This window comes from Phascolarctos cinereus, unplaced genomic scaffold, assembly GCF_003287225.1.
Source record: "Phascolarctos cinereus isolate Bilbo 61053 unplaced genomic scaffold, phaCin_HiC Scaffold_7;HRSCAF=346, whole genome shotgun sequence".
Taxonomy (NCBI): Eukaryota; Metazoa; Chordata; class Mammalia; order Diprotodontia; family Phascolarctidae; genus Phascolarctos; species Phascolarctos cinereus.
This window is the reverse complement of record NW_027556180.1, coordinates 31,843,308-31,865,168: the sequence shown is the minus strand read 5'-3', so window position 1 is coordinate 31,865,168 and position 21,861 is coordinate 31,843,308. Positions and strand designations below refer to the sequence as shown.

The following is a 21,861-nucleotide window of genomic DNA, read 5'->3' as shown; positions in this document are numbered from 1 at the left end:
TTTTTGGCAGTTTTTTAATATATGGATTTTTCCATTCACCAACTGTTAATTCGTAGCACACAATAATTACAGAAAAGTAACTGGTTCCTATTTGTTTTATACTGAAGATAAAACCACTCCTGAGGAAATTAACATATTGAATTTTAATGCTTCTTAAAATTTCGAAATGTGATCCTCTTAAGGCTGAGTGAGATCTTTAGAGTAGTCTGGGAAAAACCTGGAATCAAAGGTGAAGATTCTGGCTCTCTTCTTTATAACTCTAAGGCCCCAAAAAGTAGAGGTTGGGTGTGGTCAAAGCAGCAGTGATTGAAAGCAAAAATAAACTTCTTTGACAGCGTCATTAGGCATCAAGTGGGCAGCGTGCTGCCTGCCAGCAGAGGAACTGCAGAGTCAAAGAAGCCACGCCAGGCCCGAATGATATCGGGGATATCAAGAGGGGAGAGGAGATGGGCAGGTTTGGCAAACATTGTGAAGAACAGAGGCTAATGACACACTAACAGAGACTAGCAAAGTCAGCCTGGCAGTACTGAATGCAGATTGGCATTGGGAATTAAAGCCAGGAACAAGTGGAAAATCAAGTAGTCTATGGAGATGGCTTTTCCAGGGAGCTCATTTATATAGCGGTTTTCCACTGTCGTAGATGCCTAGGTCCAGGAACAGATGTGGAGGGAAGGTAATGCTGTTCTGTGCCATGTTTAAGTTTCTGCTGGTGTCATTTTGTAAATTGCCTGTTCTAGGGCACTAAGTAGTTCATGGGCGCTCTGAAAGAACTAAATATAATGGGTTGCCTAAATCTAGTTGTTGGATATTAAGTTGTCCACCAAGCATCTATTGGAAAGTCTGTGAAACTACCCGTGCTTTAGAAAACATCAAGTTGTGCTCACCGATGTGGGTTAATACAAAAATAATATCTACTAGGGAAATTGGCAGCAATTGAGGGAGGAAAAAAAAGGACTGCTTAAAAGTTAAAATACTTACATTTTAAAAGTTTATTAGGAATAGGCAACAACAGAATTTAACTTGATTATTTGGAAATGTAGTATGCAACCTCTCTGTCTATACTGAGGTATAACTATAAATTCTTTTTAACTCAGTCATTTGGCATGTAGTAAGTACATGGTAGTTGGCCCAAAGACACTTACTTTGGCCCATTTAGTAATGGAAGAAAATAGAATACTCTTATCTATGTTCAAATTCTTACTGCTAGCTCTTAAAACATTCTGTTTTCCTACGTAGGTACTCACATATAACTAGTTCTTAACTGACTACAAGAGTGGGTGTAGCTACTTAGCTAGCAAAAAAATGGCAGGTGGTGTTCTCAAGTAAACAGCTGTTGCTGGATCTTGAACGGTGCCTCAGGGGAAATTGAAGTCTCACTGTCACCCAGCAATGGCTCTTTTTTTCTGCCTAAACCCAGGGTGGCCTAGTATTAGTTTACAAACTGTGGCAGATCCTTATCCTCAGAATAGAATATCAGACTGGAAACTCATTTGTTCTTTGTTTCAGTACCAAAGCTTTTATATGGCTTAGGAAATGTACTTATGAGTCCCTCGTTCCATGCCAACATGTTACTGCCCCCCTTACAAGCTAAGTGTGGTGGTATATATATGCATGCTTGCATGTATGCTAGCAGGGGTCCAGACAAGCCCTTAATAATGAAAAGTTTTATTCTTGACCCAGTATATATTATTTGAAAAACATGCTATATTCTGTTTCCTTCTGGGCACTGGATGCATATCATTCTAAAAGCATTAAGAAATTCTGATCTCAGCACGCTGAGTCTCTGGAACTGTGAACACAGGGGAACATGAACTGAAAGAAGATAGGGTGTAGATGGGTTAGGGATTCACAAGCTATGTACAAGCCAAAAATATTAAATACTCTGAGTAATAATCCATTTCTCACACACCTCCGCCACTACCACCAGTGAGTTTAGTGGGTAGGGTGGAGGTGGGATAGAATGAGAATAGTAAGGGTTTGCAGCTTGAGCAACCTTTAGGGTGGCCAGTGATGATACTACAGCCTCTTAGGAAGACCCTGTTACCTGGTGGGCAACTCAGATGCTGTACTTCTTGCTGGATATTTAATATAGTGACATCCTGTTATTACCATATAGGATTAAATAGAGAAGCACTTGAGCTATATGACTTAAGGGTATGACTTAAAGATCCTAGGTTGGGGGTTATGGGAGGTCAGACAACAAAGGACAACAACTCCCTATGGGAATGGGAATATTGAGCAGGAGTGGTGATATATATGGTAGAAATTAAATTCAAATTGAGCATGTTTCAGTGTTAAAGAAACAACTACAAATGTAGATCCGAAGAAAACGGAAGACAATGAAATATGTGAACATCACCTCAGATCCTAGCTGATGATCTCAAGCACAGTACGTGACAATGTTTCCTGAGCGCATGATTAGCCAGGGATGTACAATGCTGTGATACTTGCACATTTACTTAAAAGCTCCCATTCTGCCCAGATGAGATCACAGGTGGAGTCTTGTGTTCTCAGGACACATTTTAGGAAAAGGCAAGAGAAGAAGAGTGTGGAAGTAGGCAGCAAGGATGATGAAGGGCCACAGTTTGATACTTTATGAGAATCAATGGAAGGAACTGAGGATGTTGAACCTGGGGAAGGGAACGCCAGCCATATTCAAGTATTTTCGGGACTGTTGAATGAAAGAGGGATTCAACTTGATTTGTTTGGCCCCCGAGGATAGAACTATAAGCAGGAAAAGTTGCAAAAGGAAAGGAAAAGCTTTCTAACAATTAGAATTGAAGGTCTCAGGGGTGGGCTGGAGTGGGAGGCAGGGGTCACTTTTCCCAGAGAGATGAACAACAAATTTTGTGACATTCACAATGTTTTCTAAAAGTATAAAGACAAAATAAAACAAAAGCATAAAGACATCTATGCCATCTATCTAAAAGAACATCATGGTCCAAGTTCCTAACTGGAAAAAGTGAGATTTCCACAGAAGAATAATAGCATAAAAAACTGGAATTAAAATGTGGCCAAAGGTGCTTGTATCTAGAGGATGGGGAATATATTTTTAGGAGTAGCACCAGGAAAACCTGATTATGAACTTTCATGTAGAGCTGACTTATAGTTCAGTCATTTTTCAGTTCTGTCAAACTCTTTGTGACTCCTTTTGGGGTTTTGTTTTGTTTTGGCTAGGCAATGGGATTAAGTGATTTGCCCAGGGTCACACAGCTAGTAAGTGTTATGTGTCTGAGGACACATTTGAACTCGAGTCCTCCTGAATCCTGGGCCGGTGCTCTATCCACTGCACCACCTAGCTGCCCCCTTTGGGAGTTTTCTTGGCAAAGATACTTGGAGAGGTCTGCCATTTCCTTCTCCAGCTCATTGTACAGACAAGGAAACTGAAGCAGAGTTAGATGACTTGCTCAGAGTCACACAGCTAGTAAGTGTCTGAGGCCAGATTTGAACTCAGGAAGATGTCTTCCTGGCTCCAGGCCTGGCAATCTATGCACTGTGCCACCTACCTGAAGCCATGTATCCCTCACTTATGCCATGCATAACATCACAACTCAGAGATAAATAAATCAGGAATTTTGTCTCCCTGCTCTTTAGTAATGTCACAGGGCTGTCCAGGGAACTCACCAGCCTTCCAAGGGGTGATATGCCATAGAAACACATTTTCTACAAGTCTTTAAGATCTTTGGGGGTAAATTTTTTTTCATGAAATGCATTTTATGGATAGGTGAAGCATTTAAGACTGAATAGATATTGTATGCAGCATTCTGATACAAAAACTTTCTATTTTAAAGTTGGAAGGAGGTTCCCCAGGGGAGAAAGACTTTAGCCAAGCCCCAAAGTAATGTGAAGTGATTTGAAGGGAGAACACTCAAAAAGTTTAACATATGAAAATCTTCTTACAGTCCCCAGGCTCTGGCTTGGGTACACAGGACCCTAGCAAAGTCAGTGTTCGGGTTACTATCCTAAATTACCAGTAGGAAAACTAAGAAAAGGATTATTCCTAGTATCTTTCTTCATGCCTCTAATTTGGGGTGTATTAAAGCCATTCTTTTTTTTATTTTCACATTAGTCATGTTGTAAAGAAGAATTAGAACCAATAGGAGGAAACACAAGAAAGAAGAAACAAAACAGAAGAAGAAAAAAGAGCAAATGGTATGCTTCAATCTACATTCAAACTCCATAGTTCTTTCTCTGGATGTGGATAGCATTTTCCATCAAGGGACTTTTGGAGACGTCTTAGATCCTTGCATTGCTGAGAAGACCTAAGTCTATCAAAGTTAGTCATCATACAGTGTGGCTGTTACTGTGTACAATATTCTCCTGGTTCTGCTCACTTCACTCAGCATCAGTCCAAACAAGTCCTTCCAGGTTTTTCTGAAGTCTGCTTGCTCATCATTTCTTATAGTACAATAGTATTCCATTGCGTTCATATACCACAACTTATTCAGCCATTCCCCAATTGATAGGCATCCCCTCAATTTCCAATTCTTTGCCACCACAGAAAGAAGTGCTATAAATATTTTTGTACATATGGGTCCTTTCCCCATTTTTATGATCCCTTTGGGATACAGACCTAGACATGGTATTGCTAAGTCAAAGGGTAAGCACATTTTTATAGCCCTTTGGGGATAGTTCCAAATTGCTCTCCAAAATGGTTGGATCATTTCACAACTCCACCAACAATGCATTGGTGTTCCAAGTTTCCCACATTCTCCAACATTTATCACTTTCTTGTTTTGTCATGTTGGCCAATCTGATAGGTATGATGTGGTATGTTTTGATTTGCATTTCTCTAATCAATAGTGATTTAGAGCATTTTTTTTCATATGACTATAGATGGCTTTAATTTCTTCATCTGAGAACTGCCTGTTTATATCCTTTGACCATTTATCAATTGGGGAATAAAGCCATTCTTATTTAGTGTCCTCCTTATTTCGGGTCCTCCCTGCCCTTTGGAGCAAGTTCATCCATCCTAAGCCCCCATGTGCTTGCTTGGAATGCTAGCTGAGCATGTCCCCTTCCCAAGGAGTTATATTTATCTGCATTTTAAATCATAGCATAAATTCTCAAGTTGTTAGTAATGTGATTTCTTAAGATTCTCATAGTTTACAAACTGTCACTATACTTTAAATTGTTGAAGAGTTTTGTTGGGTTCCTAATTTTTATGACACTAAATTAAACTATTTCTTCAAGTTTTATTGGTCTTTTCCAAGTCCAAAATGCTGTGCTTATAGCCCAGCCCCTGTCACCTCATACTAAAGTATGGAAGTCTACATCCACCCCCTCAGGATTCTAGGGATATAGCTAAGATGGTAGATTACAGGCAGTGACCCAGCTGAACTCTCTCAATATTCCCCTCCAAAACTTTAAAAATAATGCCTCAAATCAAATTTTGGAACAGCAGAGCCAACCAGGGGTCAAAGTGAGACATTTTTCCAGCCTAAGGAGGTCAGCAGGAGAGATCTGTGGCTGGGTGCCAGCCTGGAGCACATAGAGGAATAGCAGCAGCTTCAGAAGATCTCAGCCCAGAGCTGGTCAGGAGGGTCAGATAACTGATCAGAAAGAGATTACAGAGGACCCTTTGATGGCATTGGGTGAAGCTGGCACTGATTGGCAATTCCATTGCACATAAACAGTTCTAGGTCATAGTCTCAGGGTGGAGAAGAGCACTTGTGGTTGGTCACAAGGGAGGAGGGGCCTTGGTTGCAGTTCCAAAGCAGAAAGAAGTTCTATGCTTGTGGCTGCAGCAGAGCTGAGGATCTGATCACAGTTCCAGCATCTAGGGGAGCTTGAGACAGTGCTTCCCCACTCCCAGATGAGCAAAGCCCAATTTTAACATAAAAAATTCAAAGTCAAGAAATAGACTGGGAAAATGAGCAAACAATAAAGATCTCCTGTGGTGACAGGGAAGACAGACGAAGACAACCGTGTAAACAACTACAAGCAAAGTCTCAAAGAAAAATGTTAATTGGACCCAAGCTCAACAAGAATTCTGGAAGCATTATAGAAAAAGATAAAAGTGATTGAGGAAAAATGGGAAAAGAAATGAGAGTGATGCAAGAAAACTATGAAAAGAGAATTAATGGTTTAGTAAAAGAGACCCAAAAATAATACTGAAGAAAATAACACCTTAAAAAATAGAATTGGCTTAATGGTAAAAGAGGCACAAAAATTCACTGAAGAAAAGAATCCCTTAAAAAGCAGAATAGGCCAAATGGAAAAGGAGGTACAAAAGCTCACTGAAGAAAATAATTCCAGAAACAATAAAACAAAGTCAAAAGAATGAAAAAAATAGAAGAAAATGTAAACTCTTTAACTAGAAAAAGAACTGACCTGGAAAATAGATTAAGGAGTGAAATTTATGAATCATTGTACTACCTGAAAGCTGATTAAAAAAAAAGCCTAGACAACATACTTCAAGGAATTATCAAGGAAAACTGCCCTGATATCTTACATCTAGAAGGTAAAATAGAAATTGAAACAATCCACTGATCACCTCCTGAAAGAGATCTCAAAATGAAAACTTCAGGAATATTATAGCCAAATTTGCAGAGCTTCCAGGTTAAGAAGAAAGCATTGCAAGTAGCCAAAAAGAAGCCACTCAAGTACTGTGGAGCCACAGTCAGGATTGGCAGCTAGATGGCACAGTGGATGGAGCCCAGAACCTTGAGTCAGGAAGACCTGACTTCAAATCTGTCTACACTTACTAGCCGTGTGACCCTGGGCAAGTCACTTACCCCCTATTTACTTCAGTTCCTCATCCATAAAATGGGGATAGGAGAAGGAAATGGCAAACCACTGTAGTATCTTTGTTTGGTTTTCGGCAACTGGGGTTAAGTGATTTGCCCAGGGTCACACAGCTAGTAAGTGTCAAGTGTTTGGTCTGAGGCCACTGTAGTATCTTTGCCAAGAGAACCCATGGACATGTTTATGGGATGACTAAGAGTTGGACGTGCCTGAACAACAACAGAGTCAGGATTACACAAGATTTAGCAGCTTCCATGTTAAAGTAACAGAGAGCTTGGAATATGATATTCTAAAGGCAAAGAAGATAGGATTACAATCAAGAATAACCCACCCAGCACAACAGTATAATCCTTCAAGGAGAAAAATTAATATTTAATTAAATAGAGGACTTTGAAACATTCCAATGAAAAGATCAGAGATGAACAGAAAATTTTACATTCCAACACAAGACACAAGAGGAGCATAAAAAGTTAAACATGAAAGAGTAATCATAAGAGGCTCTATAAAGCTAAACTTTTTACATTCCTATATGAGAAAATGTTACACGTAACTCCTAAGAACTTTATCACTATTAGGGCAGTTAGAAAGAGTCTACATAGAGAGCATGAGTATGAGTGTGAGTTGATTATGTTGGGATTATCTAAAAAAAATGAAGGGATGAGAAAGATATACTTGGAAGAAGAGGAAAGAGAGAGGTAAAATGAGAGAATTTTTCTCACATAAAAGAGGCACGCAAAGAAGAGCTTGTATAGTGAAGGGGAAATGGGGGAGGGGAGGCAGGTGAGACTTCAATCTTACTTTCATCAGAATTGGTTCAAAGAGGAAAGAATATATATAAATAGTTGGGTACAGAAATCAATCTTACCCAATAGGGAAATAGGAGAGGAAGGGGATAAGAAATAGAGGGGTGGGATGGAAGAATGATAAAAGGAAGGCAGTGGTCAGAAGCAAAACAGACTTTACAGGAGGGATGGGATAAAAAGAGAGAGAGAAGAATAAATAAAGAAAAATAGAATGGAGAGAAATATACAGTTAATCATTACCGTGAATGTGAATGGGATGAGCTCACCTCCAAATGGAAACAGATAGATCAGCAACCAGAATCCAATGATATGTTATTTATAAGCAACACACTTGAACCAGAATGATACACACAGAGTTAAAGGACTGGAACACAATCTATTCTGCTTCAGATAAAGTTTTTAAAAAAAAGGGCAGGGGTGGCACTCATGATCTCAGACAAAGCAAAAGCAAAATCAGACCTAATTAAAAAAGATAATCAGGGAAACTACATTTTGCTAAAAGATACCACAGACAATGAAGCAATATCAAAAATGTTTACAATAAATTTCTCTGCTAAAAGCCTCATTTCTCGAATATATAGGGAACTGAGTCAGATTTATAAAAAATAAGAGCCACTTCCCAATTGATAAATGGTCAAAGGATATGAACAGGCAGTTTTCAGAAGAAGAAATCAAGGCTATCTATAATTATATGGGGAGGGGAATGCTCTAAATCACTATTGATTAGAGAAAGACAAATTAAAACAACTCTGAGATACCACCTCAGACCTATTAGAAATGACAAATGTTGGAGGAGATGAGAGAAAATAAGTAGACTAATAAACAGCTGGTGGAGTAGCAAACTGGTTCAACCATTAGGGAAAACAATTTGTATTGTTTTTGTTTATTCATTATTTATTTATTTATTTGTTGGGTTTAGGGGTGTAGGGACCCCAAAATACCAAGGTTCAGGGAAGAGTTGTAGAAAGAATTCATGGACTCAAGCAGTCTTCCAATTAAGTGGCAAAAAATTTATTACAACACTGATAAAGGTGGGCAGAGCTCTTTTACAGAACTTGCAACCTAACAAGAGTGATGCTAAAGCTTATATAGGAAAGATTCAGTGAGTGATGTTCCAAGTATGCTAATTAGGTGGTAAACATATAGTTTCTATACCTTAGGCACAGGTGTCATTCACTACTGGCATGGCCTGGGCAGGTGAGGGGGATACCTAAGGGGTCTGTATGTCTGTACATCTGTCTATAATAAGATAGACTTTGGAGTTGACATCTATGACTTGACCTCTGGATTGTATATGGTAACTGTGGGAATCAGTATGTGATAGTTCTGCTGGTACAAGATAATCTTGTTCATACAAAGGAAATTCTACAGAGGTCATCTTGTTCCTATAGCAGGGAGAGATAGTTTGCCTCACTGGGCCCACTCATGAGTTATTGCCAAAGATAGGGTCTTTGGGCTGGGGAGAGGTATGGTCCTAGGACTGGGGTCTAAGCACAAGAACCCCATCAGAATCATGACCCCCTTGTTTTGGCTGGGTAGTATCTTCCAAATGCACCCTAGTTCTTGCTGTGCAGCCAATGAACCAACCATAATATGATTAACAGACTGGAACCTACCACAAAAATGCATGTGCATACTCCAAATCAGAGAGAAAGCCACTTGCATTACTTATCATCATGTCTTTCTAGAAACAAGGAATCCCCTTCCCACCCTGCCCATCACCCCTGGTTTATTGCAGTAGCCTCCTTTCTGCTCTCCCAGCCTCCAATATTTCCTTCCTCTAATCCTCTAATCTGCTTCAAGAACTAATCTTCCTAAAGTATCACTTCATTCCCCTTATTCCAAGCTCTTCAATAATTCCCTTAGCTACAGAATAAACTCTAGACACCTTAGTGAGGAGTTTAAGTCTCACAGTCTGGTCCCTACCTTTCTTTCCAACTTCCCAAATGGAACTCTGTTCCAGCTGGAACAGTCCATTAATTGCTACTGCACACATTTTCATTCCTACTCTGGTGCCTTTTTTTCTTCTGAGCTGCCTGCCTAACACAGGGCCTGCATATAGCGCTTATTCTTACACCTTTGAATCAGTTCCCTATATATCTTAGAAATTAATTACTGCAAAGATTTTTCCCCATTTACCTGTTTTTCTTCTAATTTTAGCTGCAAAAACTTTAATTTTATGCAAACTGTCCATTTTGCTTTCTGTGACCCTATCTCTTGTTTCATCACAATTTTTTTCTCTCCATAGATTCAGCAAGCAATTTCTTTCTTTCTTCACTAATTTGTGTGTGATGTCACCCTTGATGTGTAAGTCATGAAGCTCATCTGAGTATATGATGATAGTAAAGGATATAGTTGGTCTATGCCTAATTTCTGCCAGACTGCTTTCCAGCTCTCCCAATAGCTTTTTTTCAAAAGTGAGCTTGTACCACTGAAGCTGGGATCTTTGGGCTTATCTCGCACTAGGCAACTGTGCTCATTTGATTCTATAAATTATGTACCTCATCTGTTATATTCATTACTCTATTTCTTACCCAATACCAAATGGTTTCAATGATTATGGTTTTTGTAATGTAGTTTGAGATCTGAAACTCAATCAAGTAAGAGCTAGAAACTCTTCCTTCCTACTTTCCCCCATTAACTTCCTCTGAGATTCTTGGTCTTCTGTTCCTCTAGATTGTTATTTTTTTTCTAGTTCTATAGAGTAATTATTTGAGAGTTTGATTGGTATGGCACTGAATGAGTCAAAGAATTTAGGTAGTATTTTTATTTTTACTATATTGGCTTGGACTACCCATGAGTAATTAATATTTCTCCAATTATTAGATCTGTTTTTAATTTAGGCTAGGGCCTCCTTCAGCACTGTTTTGTATTTATCATAAGTTATGCATACTTTAGTATTCTATTTTATTCTACTTCCTACATGTTACTTTCATCTCCCAAACTAGATTATAAGCTACTTTTAAAAAAAGACTATGTCTTATTCTTTTGATGTATTCTTCACAGCTGCTAATAGAGAGACTAATAAAACGTGTGACTGGTTTTCAGTAAATACGTTTGGATTGGTAGAGTAAAGGAGAAGTGATTTCTTGCCTCCCTAGTCATTTCTTCACAAACATGCCACCTTTTTCCCTTTGTTTGAATGGTGGTGCACACAGTGCTCAGCACCACATTTTGTCCCCCAAAACTTGGAATTCCCCTATGGTTGCCCTTTTGCCATTTTTTCCTCGCTGTGTTACATCTGACGTCATAATGTGCCTCATGAGGATCACAGTCGAATGCAATAAATATTTGTTAAGCCATTGAATGAATGAAGGTTTTGTAAATGGGAAAAAATGTCATTTTTAACTTTAAAAAGAAAAAGAAAAATAGGAAAGAAATATGTTAAATGCAATCCAATCAAAAGCTATCATTTATTAACTACTTAGTATCTGCAAGACACTAGTAATTGCTGAGAATTGAAAGACAAAAATAAGAAAGTTCCTGTCCTCAAGAAGCTTACTTTCTGGAATATACCAGGTAAACAGATAAGGCATAGTAATAAGGAAGTAATAGAGAGCTTTAGAGTTTCCATAGTACATGACACTTGTTATTTGAGCTGCACAGCTCTCTGAAATAGGTGCTATTTATAATCCCCATTTTACAGATAAGGAAAATGAGGCTCAGTGACTTGCCCAAGGTCATAGCTAGTAGGTGTCTTGGGTGAGATTTTGAACCCCACACTTTCCTGATTCCAAGTCGACTCTCTCCACTAAGCATAACAACTATGGGATCAAAAAAGATTTCCCAAAAGAGATGACACAAACTGAGCCTTGAATAGAGCTAGGAATTCTAGGGAGTGGAGACAAGGAAGGAGTACTTTCCAGGCAAAAGAAATGGAGGGCCAAGTGGAATTAGGTCAGTCTGAGATAAAAAGAATTACAGAACCAAGTAAAACATGTTTTTATACAATAGAATACGTTATGGTCAAAATTAAGGTCTTGTCTCCTTTGTAAGCAGCAGAAAAACAGTGGTCTGTTGAATACAACCAGTCCAAAGAGGATATTTATTCATTTCATAATTGCCTTAAATTTAGCACGTTCTGAGTTCAGAGGGGAACCAAGGGACAAGTGAAAGCAGGTGTCTGGGTATGGGCCTAGGATGTCTCTGAGGAACGCTGAATTCATGCAGTGCCTCCTGAAGCTCACAGTGATTAGAGAGTCTGCTTCAGACTAATGAAATTAGTGCCTGAAGGTGCTCTGATTAATATCTGCTGACAGGAAAGTCCTTGAGTTATTCTACAAGCTTGTAAGCATTGCCCTGTAATGGACCTATTGTCTACAAAAAGCCTGGATTTTAAGTCAGAGGATCTAGGATAAAACCCAACCCTGGAAGTTCCCAGCTGTGTGACCTTGCACTAAGTCACTTTCCTCGTCTGAGCTTCACTTTCTTCACCTGCAAAATGGGGGAGAGGGAGTGGTAAGAGGCTCAAACATTTAGAGCTGAAAGAAAACTTGGTCATCCTTTCCATCCTCTTACTTTACAGATGGAGAAACTGGGCCTCAGAGAGTTAATTGACTTTCCCAAAGTCATACACATGGCAAAGCCAGGGTTCTAACCCAGGTCCTCTGACTCAAAATCCAGCCCTCTTTTTAGAATTTGACTTAACTATCTTGAAAGTTCTTTCTCGATCTAACCATAGGATCTGGGATCCAGTAAAGTATCTTGGAGAGGACCACAATGCCCCTTCCAGTTTGAGGGGTATCAAGTGTGCCCCTCATAGCCTGAGGAATTTAATGCTCAAGACACCAAAGGAGATGAAGAAGTTTCTATGCTAAAAGAGATTTGTCTTTGAGAGATCATCCCTCCTATCCAGCCTTCCCTAAACAAACCCTTGGGTTCTAAGTCAAGCTAAAATTTAGTTGGAATTGTCAGAGGAAAATATACGACCCCTTCAGATATATTCTACAAGATCCTAAATCAGATAGCTTTATGTGTGGCCCTATCAATGAACTTCCCAGAGTTTAAATTGTGTTCCAACTAAGTTGTTCCATCAACTATCTAATGGATAAGAAAAGAGGAAGAGGAAGAACAAGGATGCATTTTCTCAAGGAGATTTTTCTTACTGAGTCATTGGAAACTTGAGTGAGGAATTGGTGAACCACAAAGAGGTAGATAGATAATGACTAAGATTGGGGTGGTATGGGAAGGAGCAAGAGAATCTCCAAAATCATGCTGAATTGAACTTTTATTCCAAATTATTTTCTTATATATCCCTATTAAAATGTAGTAATACTGATGTAAATGTGGGGATTGAGTTAATCAATAGCCCAATTACCCTTGCCTAAAGTAACTAACAAGTTTCTATGCCTTGATACCTTAACCAGGTGAGGACACCAATAGTGAATCAAATGAGTTTAGATTAGGTACAACCAGTCCGTGGTTAAGTTAGAAGTATTTGAAAGCTATTGAATAGAATGAAATGATGTTGCACGAGAGTACATTTGGATTGGTGGAAGAGGGTTTTTGTGAGAATCAAATGAAATATTTGTAAGGCACTTAGCATAGTGCCTGGAACATAGTAGATACTATATAAATGATAGCTATTATAATGATGATGGATGATGATGACGATGATGATGATGATGATGACGATGACGATGATGATGATGATGATGATGCCTTACAGGGCTTATATAAAACCAGCAAGTTACTTTAGAATCAGGGATTTGAGTTTCTAATAGCACAGAGGGCTGTAGCAGCTAAATCCCTGAAGGGGAATGGATTTTTTGAAGGGGGAGGAAATGAGTCTCCTCTTCCCCTCAGTTGGCTGGAAGATGGCCTTGTGGGCTTGGAAGTATCAGAGGGTTTGTCATTTTTATCAGATTTGTAGCAGCATCTGTAGGACAACAGGTACACTGAGGAAAGTCAGCTTCACAACTCTACAAGAAGCCCAATAAAAATGCTACACTATGCCTAAGGAGTACTTCATTAGTACCCTTATGAAGGGAAGAAAAAGATTTCTGGCAATTGGCCGCATGTGCACTCTGCCCTTCAGCCCACTTACTCCTGGACTCTGTATGTACTGGTGGTGAGGAACTGTGTCACAGACTTTTGGGGGAATGCTGTGTGCCAACTTTGTGCCAACTCTTACCATACTCTCTTAGTAAATAATCCTTTCTAAAAGTTGGTTTTTTTAAATCTGGCTGCTAACAAGGCATAATCAGAAGGAGCACACCAGTGGGGGCTCATAAACTATAGTACTAGAAAATCAGTGAGTCCTGTGGATCATAGACATTATTACCCTCATTTTACATTGAGGGGCCTGAGATGCAGAGAAGTAAGTTGTCCAATGGTACATAGCTAAACTGTATCAAAGATGATTTCTAAAACTTTAGTCCTTCCTGTTTCCACTCATGTCAAGGGGATGTTGTGAAGATCAAATGAGCTAATATATTTAAAATATAGATATACAAATGTTGTTATTATTATTATTATTATTAATTGCCAACTTGCTCTCTTATGAGAATGATAATAAACCATACTATAAAATTTAGCCAACACACTTACTGATCTTCCCAAATTAACTCCAAAAGAATCTGTCATGCTGCAAGCATATCCTCTCTTCCATGAACAATATATTTGAGTTTTGAAAAAGAATCTTCAGACAAGTTGTGCTTGACTTGAGCATCTTTGAAAGTTCCTACCTCCTAAATAAGAATCTTGCAGGGTTTCCTGGTTATTTGGAAATCTTTCTTAAACTGCTTTTAGATCTCCCTTTTTCAAACAGCTTCATCAGGTAGTAAGTTACTTCATCAGGTGGTAACTTGTCACGGCCTGGAGAGTCCACCAATAGCAAGCACCTTAAGCTTCTGTGCTAAAAGGACCCTTAAGGGTCATTTAGTCCAATATCCATATTTTGCAGGTGAAGAAACTGAAGTCCGAAGAAGAGAGTGAGTCACTTGTTCAAAGTCACACAAAAATAATAAGTAATTGAGCCCAGATTCTAGCCCAGGTTCTCTGACTTCAAGATCTAACAAGCATTCCAATCTTGCTGCCTAATGGCTGTATGGACTATATTGCTAGGCTCCATTGTCCCTAGTGACAGCATAAGGAAATAGAGTTTATCACTTCTCCACAGACAAGCCCAAGGTTTTGAAAAAAGTCAATAGTTTTAGGAGGTACAAAAATCTTCCAATTTTATACAAACTTTGAGAAGTCTCTATCCCTCTTTAGATTCCTGCCTTCAATTCACCTTTGTTGAAATTAGCCTAATTTAGTGGGTTAGACAGAGCAAAAAGATCTTCCACGGGAAACTAGGTTCTCTATTGTGTCCCAGGTCAGTGATTTCTTGGCCTTCTGGATGGAAGTCAGGTGACTCAGCTTAGCTCCAGTTCATTGTGAAACACAGATGAAAAGAGCCAGGACTAAATTTTTATAATTGTTAGAAAGTGAGACAGACTGAGAATGTGAGTGCCTGGCTTTTTTCACCATTATGCTGATGATGATGCTAATAGCATTTATATAGCATTTTTAAGGTTTGCAAACTTGTTACCTCAACTGAACCTCACAACAACCTTGTGATGTAGGTGCTATTATTCCCTTTTACAGATGAGAAAACTGAGTCAAAGAAAGGTTGAGTGACTTGCACAGTTAAGCTTTAAGAGCAGTTAATAGGTTAAGTACCTAGTGATACAGCTAGTAAATATCTAGAAGGGGATTTGTCCTCTGAGAGCCTTCCAGGTTCACTGAGGCCTGGTCTTTGCCTGTGCGGCCTTTGTGGCCCACGCTGAACTGCGTTCCTCTCCCAGCCCGGCGCAATAGACCTTCCCAATCAACCATCCAGGTTGTATTGGACTGGAAATTTGTTTCAATCTCTCTTTTTGTGGGTTCTGCTGCTCTAGAATTTTGTTTAGAGCCATTTTTTACAGGTATTTGGAGGGAGAGCTCAAATAAGACACTGCTTTTATTCCGACATCTTGGCTTCACCTCTCTAGAAGGGGATTTGAACTCAGTTGTTCTTGACTCCATGTCCAACACTCTATCCACTACACATAAAAGCTCTAGAATAATAAGGGAGTTCAGAAGCCATCCAGCCCAGCCTTAGCTGTCTCCCCCAACTAAATAACTTGCCCAAGATGGAACAAACAGGCAAAGTGCATTTATTAAGCACCACTTATGTTCCAGGCATTATGCTAAATGCTAGAGATACAAAGAGAGTCAAAAGGCATTTCTTGCCCTCTAGAAGCTTATGATCTAATGGCAGAGGAAACATATGGGGACTAAACAGGAAACAATTAGCAGAGAGAAGGCCCTAGAATTAAGAGGGATTGGGAGAGCCTTCCTGGAGAAGGTAGGATTTGGGCTTTAGTTGGTGACCCCAAGTATTCTGACACCAGAGAACCAGTGTGGTCTAGCCATTGTGCTATGCTGCCTCCTTATTTGAGAGAAGTGGTTTGTCTTTGTCACAAGAACGAGTTGACAGCAGAATGTGGAAGAGAAGAGACATTTTGCACGACTGTGATCATCCATCTACGAAGTGCTCCTATCTATGCTGGAGGTGGGGGAAGAGAAAGGGGAAGAAGAGACGCAGAATGAGAATCTTGCTCCTGCCTTCAATAAGCATAAGTTTTCCGATACTCATTCCTATTCTGTCTGTACAGCTTTTGACCCTAAACTATATAGAAAAATCTGTTTCATCGCATGCCAAAATTGAGGGATTTCTATGTTAGCCAGGATGCACACTAGATTTGGGCATGGGACTTGGGGTCCGGACCCAAAAACCTGGACAAAAATCACTTAACCTCTTCCAGCTTCCACTGCCTTATCTGTAAAAAGGGGATCATCACAGCCCCCAATTCTTGCTCAAAGACCTAGGACCTAGGAAAACAGCTCAGCCAGTTTCACAGCTGAGGACGCCGCCGACTCCTCCCACTCCAGGCCACGCCCTCGTCTCCTTGGTTACCAACTTACGCCTCCTAGATCCTCGTCTCCTGGCTTTACGTCACCCTGTGCGTGCGTTGGCGTACGCCGCGGTATAAAAAGAAAGCGCGCAAGCGCGGCTCCCTCTTTCCGTGACGAGTGTGTCCAAGATGGCGCCGGTAAGCCGGGGCGGCGGCAGCAGCGCTAGTGACTGGGAGCCTGGGGGCCTGAGGGCCTGGGGGCCTGGGGGCCTGGGGGCCTGGGGGCCTGGGGATGCGGTGGGAGCCCCGAGGGTGTGCGCGTGAGTGTGCGCATGTCTGTGCGCGTGTCTGTTCGCGTGTGGGCGGGTGAGGCGCCCAGCGTCGGGCCTGGCCGGGCACTTCCGGTCCCCTCCCCGACTCCTTCCTTTCCCCCCCCACGAGGGCTTGGGGGACGCCGGGCTGGACTCCCCGCTGAGCCCGGAGGGGCCTCGTCACCCGCCCCGGGCCTCGGTCTCCCCGCTGCCAAGCCCGAGGGCGGGGGGGCTGCGAGGTCGGGGGCGGGTCAGCGGGGTCTGGGGTCTCCCCTTAGGGATTTCACAGCGCCAGTGTTTGTACGCTTTCCGATTTACGTCTTCATGTAATTTATGTGCGTATTCAGGTTTGTTTTTGTGAAATTATAATAACAATAATATAGTCAGCACTTAGTCTGCGCCTGCTGTCTACCAGCTTCGTGCTGAAGGCCCGTTTGCTGTTCACAACAGGCTTGGTGGGGGGCGTGTCGGTGCTTTTACATCCATTTTACAGATGAGAGAGGGAATAAGTAGCCTACTGTGTACCAGGCTCTCTGCCAGGCTCCGTTTACAGATATCTCCTTTGTGGCTCACGGCAGCTCAGGGATGGATACTACTATTATCCTCATCTTATAAATGAGAGAAGGAATAAGCATCTATGTAGCGCCTACTGTGTACCACGCTCTCTGCTAGGCTCCGTTTACAAATGTCTCCGTTGAGGCTCACAACAGCTCAGAGGTCAATGCTGTTATCCCTGTTTTATAAATGAGAGAGGGAATAAGCATTTATGGTAGAACTACTGTGTACCAGGCTCTGTTTACAAATATTTGATGCTGTATCATCCCCATTTTATAAATGAGAGGGAATCGGCATGTGTGTAACTCCTGATGTGTGACAGGTTCTGTGCTAAGCCATTTTACATTTATCTCATTTTATGCTCAAAATAACTCTGGGAGGTGTCTGTTCTGTTATTCCAGTTTTATAGATTGGGGGGGAATAAGCATTTATGTATTACCTGCTGTGTACCAGTCCTTGTGCTAAGTTTTTACAGTGATCTCATTTGATGCTCTTAACAACTCTGGGAGAGGTAGGTGCTCTTAGGATTTCCATGTTATAGTTGAGGGAACTGAGCAGACAGGGTTAAGTGACTTGCCCAGGGTGTCACACAGCTGGTCAAGAAATGTTTGAGGCCAAATTTGAACTCATCTACTCTGGGTCCAGTGCTCTGTTCTCTGTGCCCACTGTATAGGGTAGATTTGGAGCTGGAAAGGACCTTAGAAGTCCCCCACAACTCCCTCCTATGATAGAAGGACTGGGGCCCAAGGAGGTGGCTCAGCTGGTCTTGGGCAATCTTCTCCCACAAGTGGTAGCTGTCAGAGGTAGGATGTGACAGGTCCTCAGGTCATCTACTGATTGAAATCTTTTGGAGAGCAAAGATCATTTAACAACTGGATCTCAACCACAAAGCACCTCTCCAAATCAGGCACCACTTCCAGTGTTCCCATCAAATTAGCAAACATTTATTAAGCTCCTACTAGGAGACAGGCCCTGTTGCTAAGCTCTGGGGTAGGGATACAAAAAGAGGAAAAAGATAGTCCCTGCCCTTTAGGAACTTACAGGCTAATGGGGGATATAGCATGCCAGCAAATAAATACAAACCGTATATGCAGGATAAATAGGAGATAGTTAATGGAGAGCACTGAGGTAAGAGGGGTTGTGAAAGGCATTCTTTAAAAGATGGGACTTAATGGAAACTTGAGATGGGGAGGGAGCATTCCAGTGGGGGGACAGCCAGAGAAAATGTTATGTAAAAAAGAGTGATTGACTAAGTTCACATTTCTGTAACATTTGGAAAGTTGTATACAAGTGTTTCTTGTTTCGTATCCTGTAAGATACATTGGAACAGTGAACAATGCTGGATTTGGAAGGAAGAAGATCTCACAATCCCTGTTCTGCTACATAGTATTTGTGTTATCCCAGTAACTGCACTTGACCTCTGATGTCAAACATGGGAACTTTAGACGCCGTGAGTTATGGTGTAGACCTTGGCAGTAATCCAGGATGTTGTACAGTGTTGAGTAGCCCCTTTTCAGACCTGTGGGGCATAGCCACGCCTACCATGTGCTAACAACTGAACCTGATTTTGATGTGTAGTCAAAATTTTTCAGGAGAAATGATTTTGTCTAATCTCAGTGACTTGCCCCTGTCCCAGGGGTGAACAGGTAATGGACGTCTCAAGTAATATCATTGAAATCTTTTAGATTAACCGTCCTTCCCAGGTTCTTTGGCATCATGGGGCCTTAGGAACCACCCCTATTTTGAGGCTCGCTCTTCAGCTATGATAATTCACCTCTTAATGTGTATCAGGCACCAAATCTTGTTAATTTAACTGTTAAGAGGCTCTTTAAAGACAAACCCTTTTTTCTTTATTATGGAATTAGGAATAGATGAACCTGCAGTAATTATGGCTAGTGGGCCTGTAAAACACTTTTTTTTTAAATTCAATCTCTCAATTGAAAAAAAACTTTTCTTACTAAATAATTTAAAATTTGGAGAAAATAGCGAAAAACCAAGGAATCGAAATTCCATTTTTGCAGCTGTAGTTGAACTTAGTTTTAGAATTAACTGCTTCCTTACAAAAATTATACAGAAATTTTTTTAAAAAATTAATTCTCTAAACCTTCAAACTTTTGATGCTTTCCCCAGCTTGTTAGGGGAAACTTTTGCACTTTTCCCTGTGTGTTTGGAAAACAGAGAAGAGCTTAACTTAATGGAATTCAAAAAAATTTCTTGTTCTGGATTCTTGCTAAAACTAAGCAAATAATGTGGAAATTATTTATTATATAATAATAATAATATATTATATAAATATAATTATTTAGAAGAAAAGTTTTTTTTAATTGAGAGATTGAATTTTTTAAAAAAAAAAGTGTTTTACAGGCCCACTAGTCATAATTACTGCAGGTTCATCTATTCCTAATTCCATAATAAAGAAAAAAGGGTTTGTCTTTAAAGAGCCTCTTAACAGTTAAATTAACAAGATTTGGTGCCTGACACACATTAAGAGGTGAATTATCATAGCTGAAGAGCAAGCCTCAAAATAATGTGGAAATCTCTACTTAAATTAGGTTTTGTTTTATGAAAGGAGCCACAATGGAATATTCACTGAATTATTTTTTTCCTATAATGTATTTAAAATTCTTTCTTGGCAAACTTCTGCATGTACTGTGGTTTAAGAACAGTGTAGAATATAAGGCATATTCTGAGGCTCATATTTTCTAATAGATCTACTGCATTTTGTAGGATAGAGTAATATTAATTTTAGAATAACTATTGATAAGTCTGTTTGCTTTTTTTTTTTTAAGCCAAAAGATAAGAAGGCTAAGAGATCAACTTGGAAGTTTAACCTTGACCTTACTCATCCAGTTGAAGATGGAATCTTTGATTCTGGAAATTTTGTAAGTAGCAGTTTATTTACATACATCCTTGGAGGTTTTGAATTTGTAGTACTAGAATTTAGCTAATCTATAAATGAGAATATGATTTTAACCTAAGCTGTATTCCTAGGGTGCCTTCCCTAGTGTTGTATTCTTTCTGTATTTTTCAAAATAGGAGCAATTCTTGAAGGAGAAAGTTAAAGTCAATGGAAAAACGGGGAACCTAGGGAATGTTGTTCATATTGAACGCTTCAAGAATAAGATCACCGTTGTGTCTGAGAAGCAGTTCTCTAAACGGTAAGAGCGTAATCTCATTTTTCTTTATTTATCTAGCTTGACATCGTGGAAAGGGGTGCTTTAAAAGGCAGCCTGTTGTGCTGTATGTCATTGCTACCTTAAAATGGCTTCACTGTGGGCAAGGGACGGGGGAAAGGCCACATGCCAACATTACGGTTGTGGTTCAAATATTGACTGACTTTCCCTGGCCCTTGTCCCTGTCTCTTGATTAATGCGTACGTGTTTGAATGTTCGAGTGGGAGTGTAGTAGTAATTCATTCTGTTTCTCCAAAGCCACTAAGAATTCCAAATCTGGAAAGTGCCCTGGGGACATGGATGCTAATGGACCACATCATTATTTAATTCCGTCTGATTTTTAAAGATACAGATATAAACGTTTTTTTCTCCCCACAGATACTTAAAATATCTTACCAAGAAATATCTTAAGAAGAACAATCTTCGTGATTGGCTTCGTGTGGTTGCGTCTGACAAGGAGACTTACGAACTACGTTATTTCCAGATTAGTCAAGATGAGGAAGGTTCTGAATCTGAAGATTAAATGGGAACCTGAGCCCTTTCTTGGGGGCTTTGAATTTTAAAACTGTTCAAAAGAATAAAACATTATAAATACACTTTAATTTATTGGCATATAAAACTTACAACGATGTTAAGACCTTGTTGTGTTTCAAGGTCTTAAGATTAAAACAACACCATATTTACATTTGATTTTTATTTATGGTCATTCTTATTGACTAAAATTTCCTAGGTAGAACTTTGAGAAGAAGTATCTAAGCTTTTTAGGTGGGTTGAGGGAAAGGGTACTCAGAAGGTACCTTGTTTTCCTTTCATTTCCTTGAGCTGTACAAGTCTTTATGGCTGATAATTTTAAAGAGATGGAAGGACTGCCTTCCAAGTGTGAAGAGGAAGGGAAGCCCGGGCAGAGCTCAGGAGGGGAGAGAGTGTGCAGGACAACCCTCAGGAGGTAGGCAGCTTGACTGAAATTTTGTAAAAGAGGCTGGAACCAACCTTATAGCTTGGAACCCAGAAACTAGGTGGCAAAGTGGATAGAGCACCAGGCCTAGAGTCACAAAAACTCTTCCTGAGTTCAAATCTGGTCAGATACTCTCTCTCTGAACCTGGGCAAGTAACTTAACCCTGGTTGCCTCAGTTTCCATGTCATCTGTAAACTGAGCTGGAGAAGGAAATAGCAAACCGCTCCGGTATCTTTATGTAGAAAACCCCAAATAGGATCACAAAAAGGGCTGAAATGAAAAGATTAACTGGAAGCTTGTATCTTCATTTGGGCTTCATTCTAGTTCATTTGAATTTTTGAGGTGAAGAGTCATGTTTTGTACAGAGGGCAAAGGCACCGTGAATGCTTGTGGGATTGCAAGTTGAGCTTTTACAGACCCATCAATTTATAAAA

General features: G+C 40.1%; 1 protein-coding gene across 1 annotated transcript; it reads left to right on the top strand.

The window, feature by feature from the left end:
* The first annotated feature begins 16,528 nt into the window (after positions 1-16,528).
* RPL22L1 (ribosomal protein L22 like 1) lies at positions 16,529-21,073 on the top strand. Its single transcript, XM_020980366.2, has 4 exons — positions 16,529-16,630; positions 20,088-20,180; positions 20,335-20,456; positions 20,850-21,073. The coding sequence occupies exons 1-4, from the start codon at positions 16,622-16,624 to the stop codon at positions 20,992-20,994; spliced, it is 369 nt and encodes a 122-aa protein (XP_020836025.1). The 5' UTR covers positions 16,529-16,621; the 3' UTR covers positions 20,995-21,073.
* The last annotated feature ends 788 nt before the right edge of the window (positions 21,074-21,861 follow it).

Coding starts and splice junctions, on each gene's coding strand:
- RPL22L1 (XM_020980366.2), top strand. Junction 20,181..20,334: donor TCTTTGATTCTGGAAATTTT/GTAAGTAGCAGT, acceptor TTTTCAAAATAG/GAGCAATTCTTGAAGGAGAA. Junction 20,457..20,849: donor GAGAAGCAGTTCTCTAAACG/GTAAGAGCGTAA, acceptor TTCTCCCCACAG/ATACTTAAAATATCTTACCA.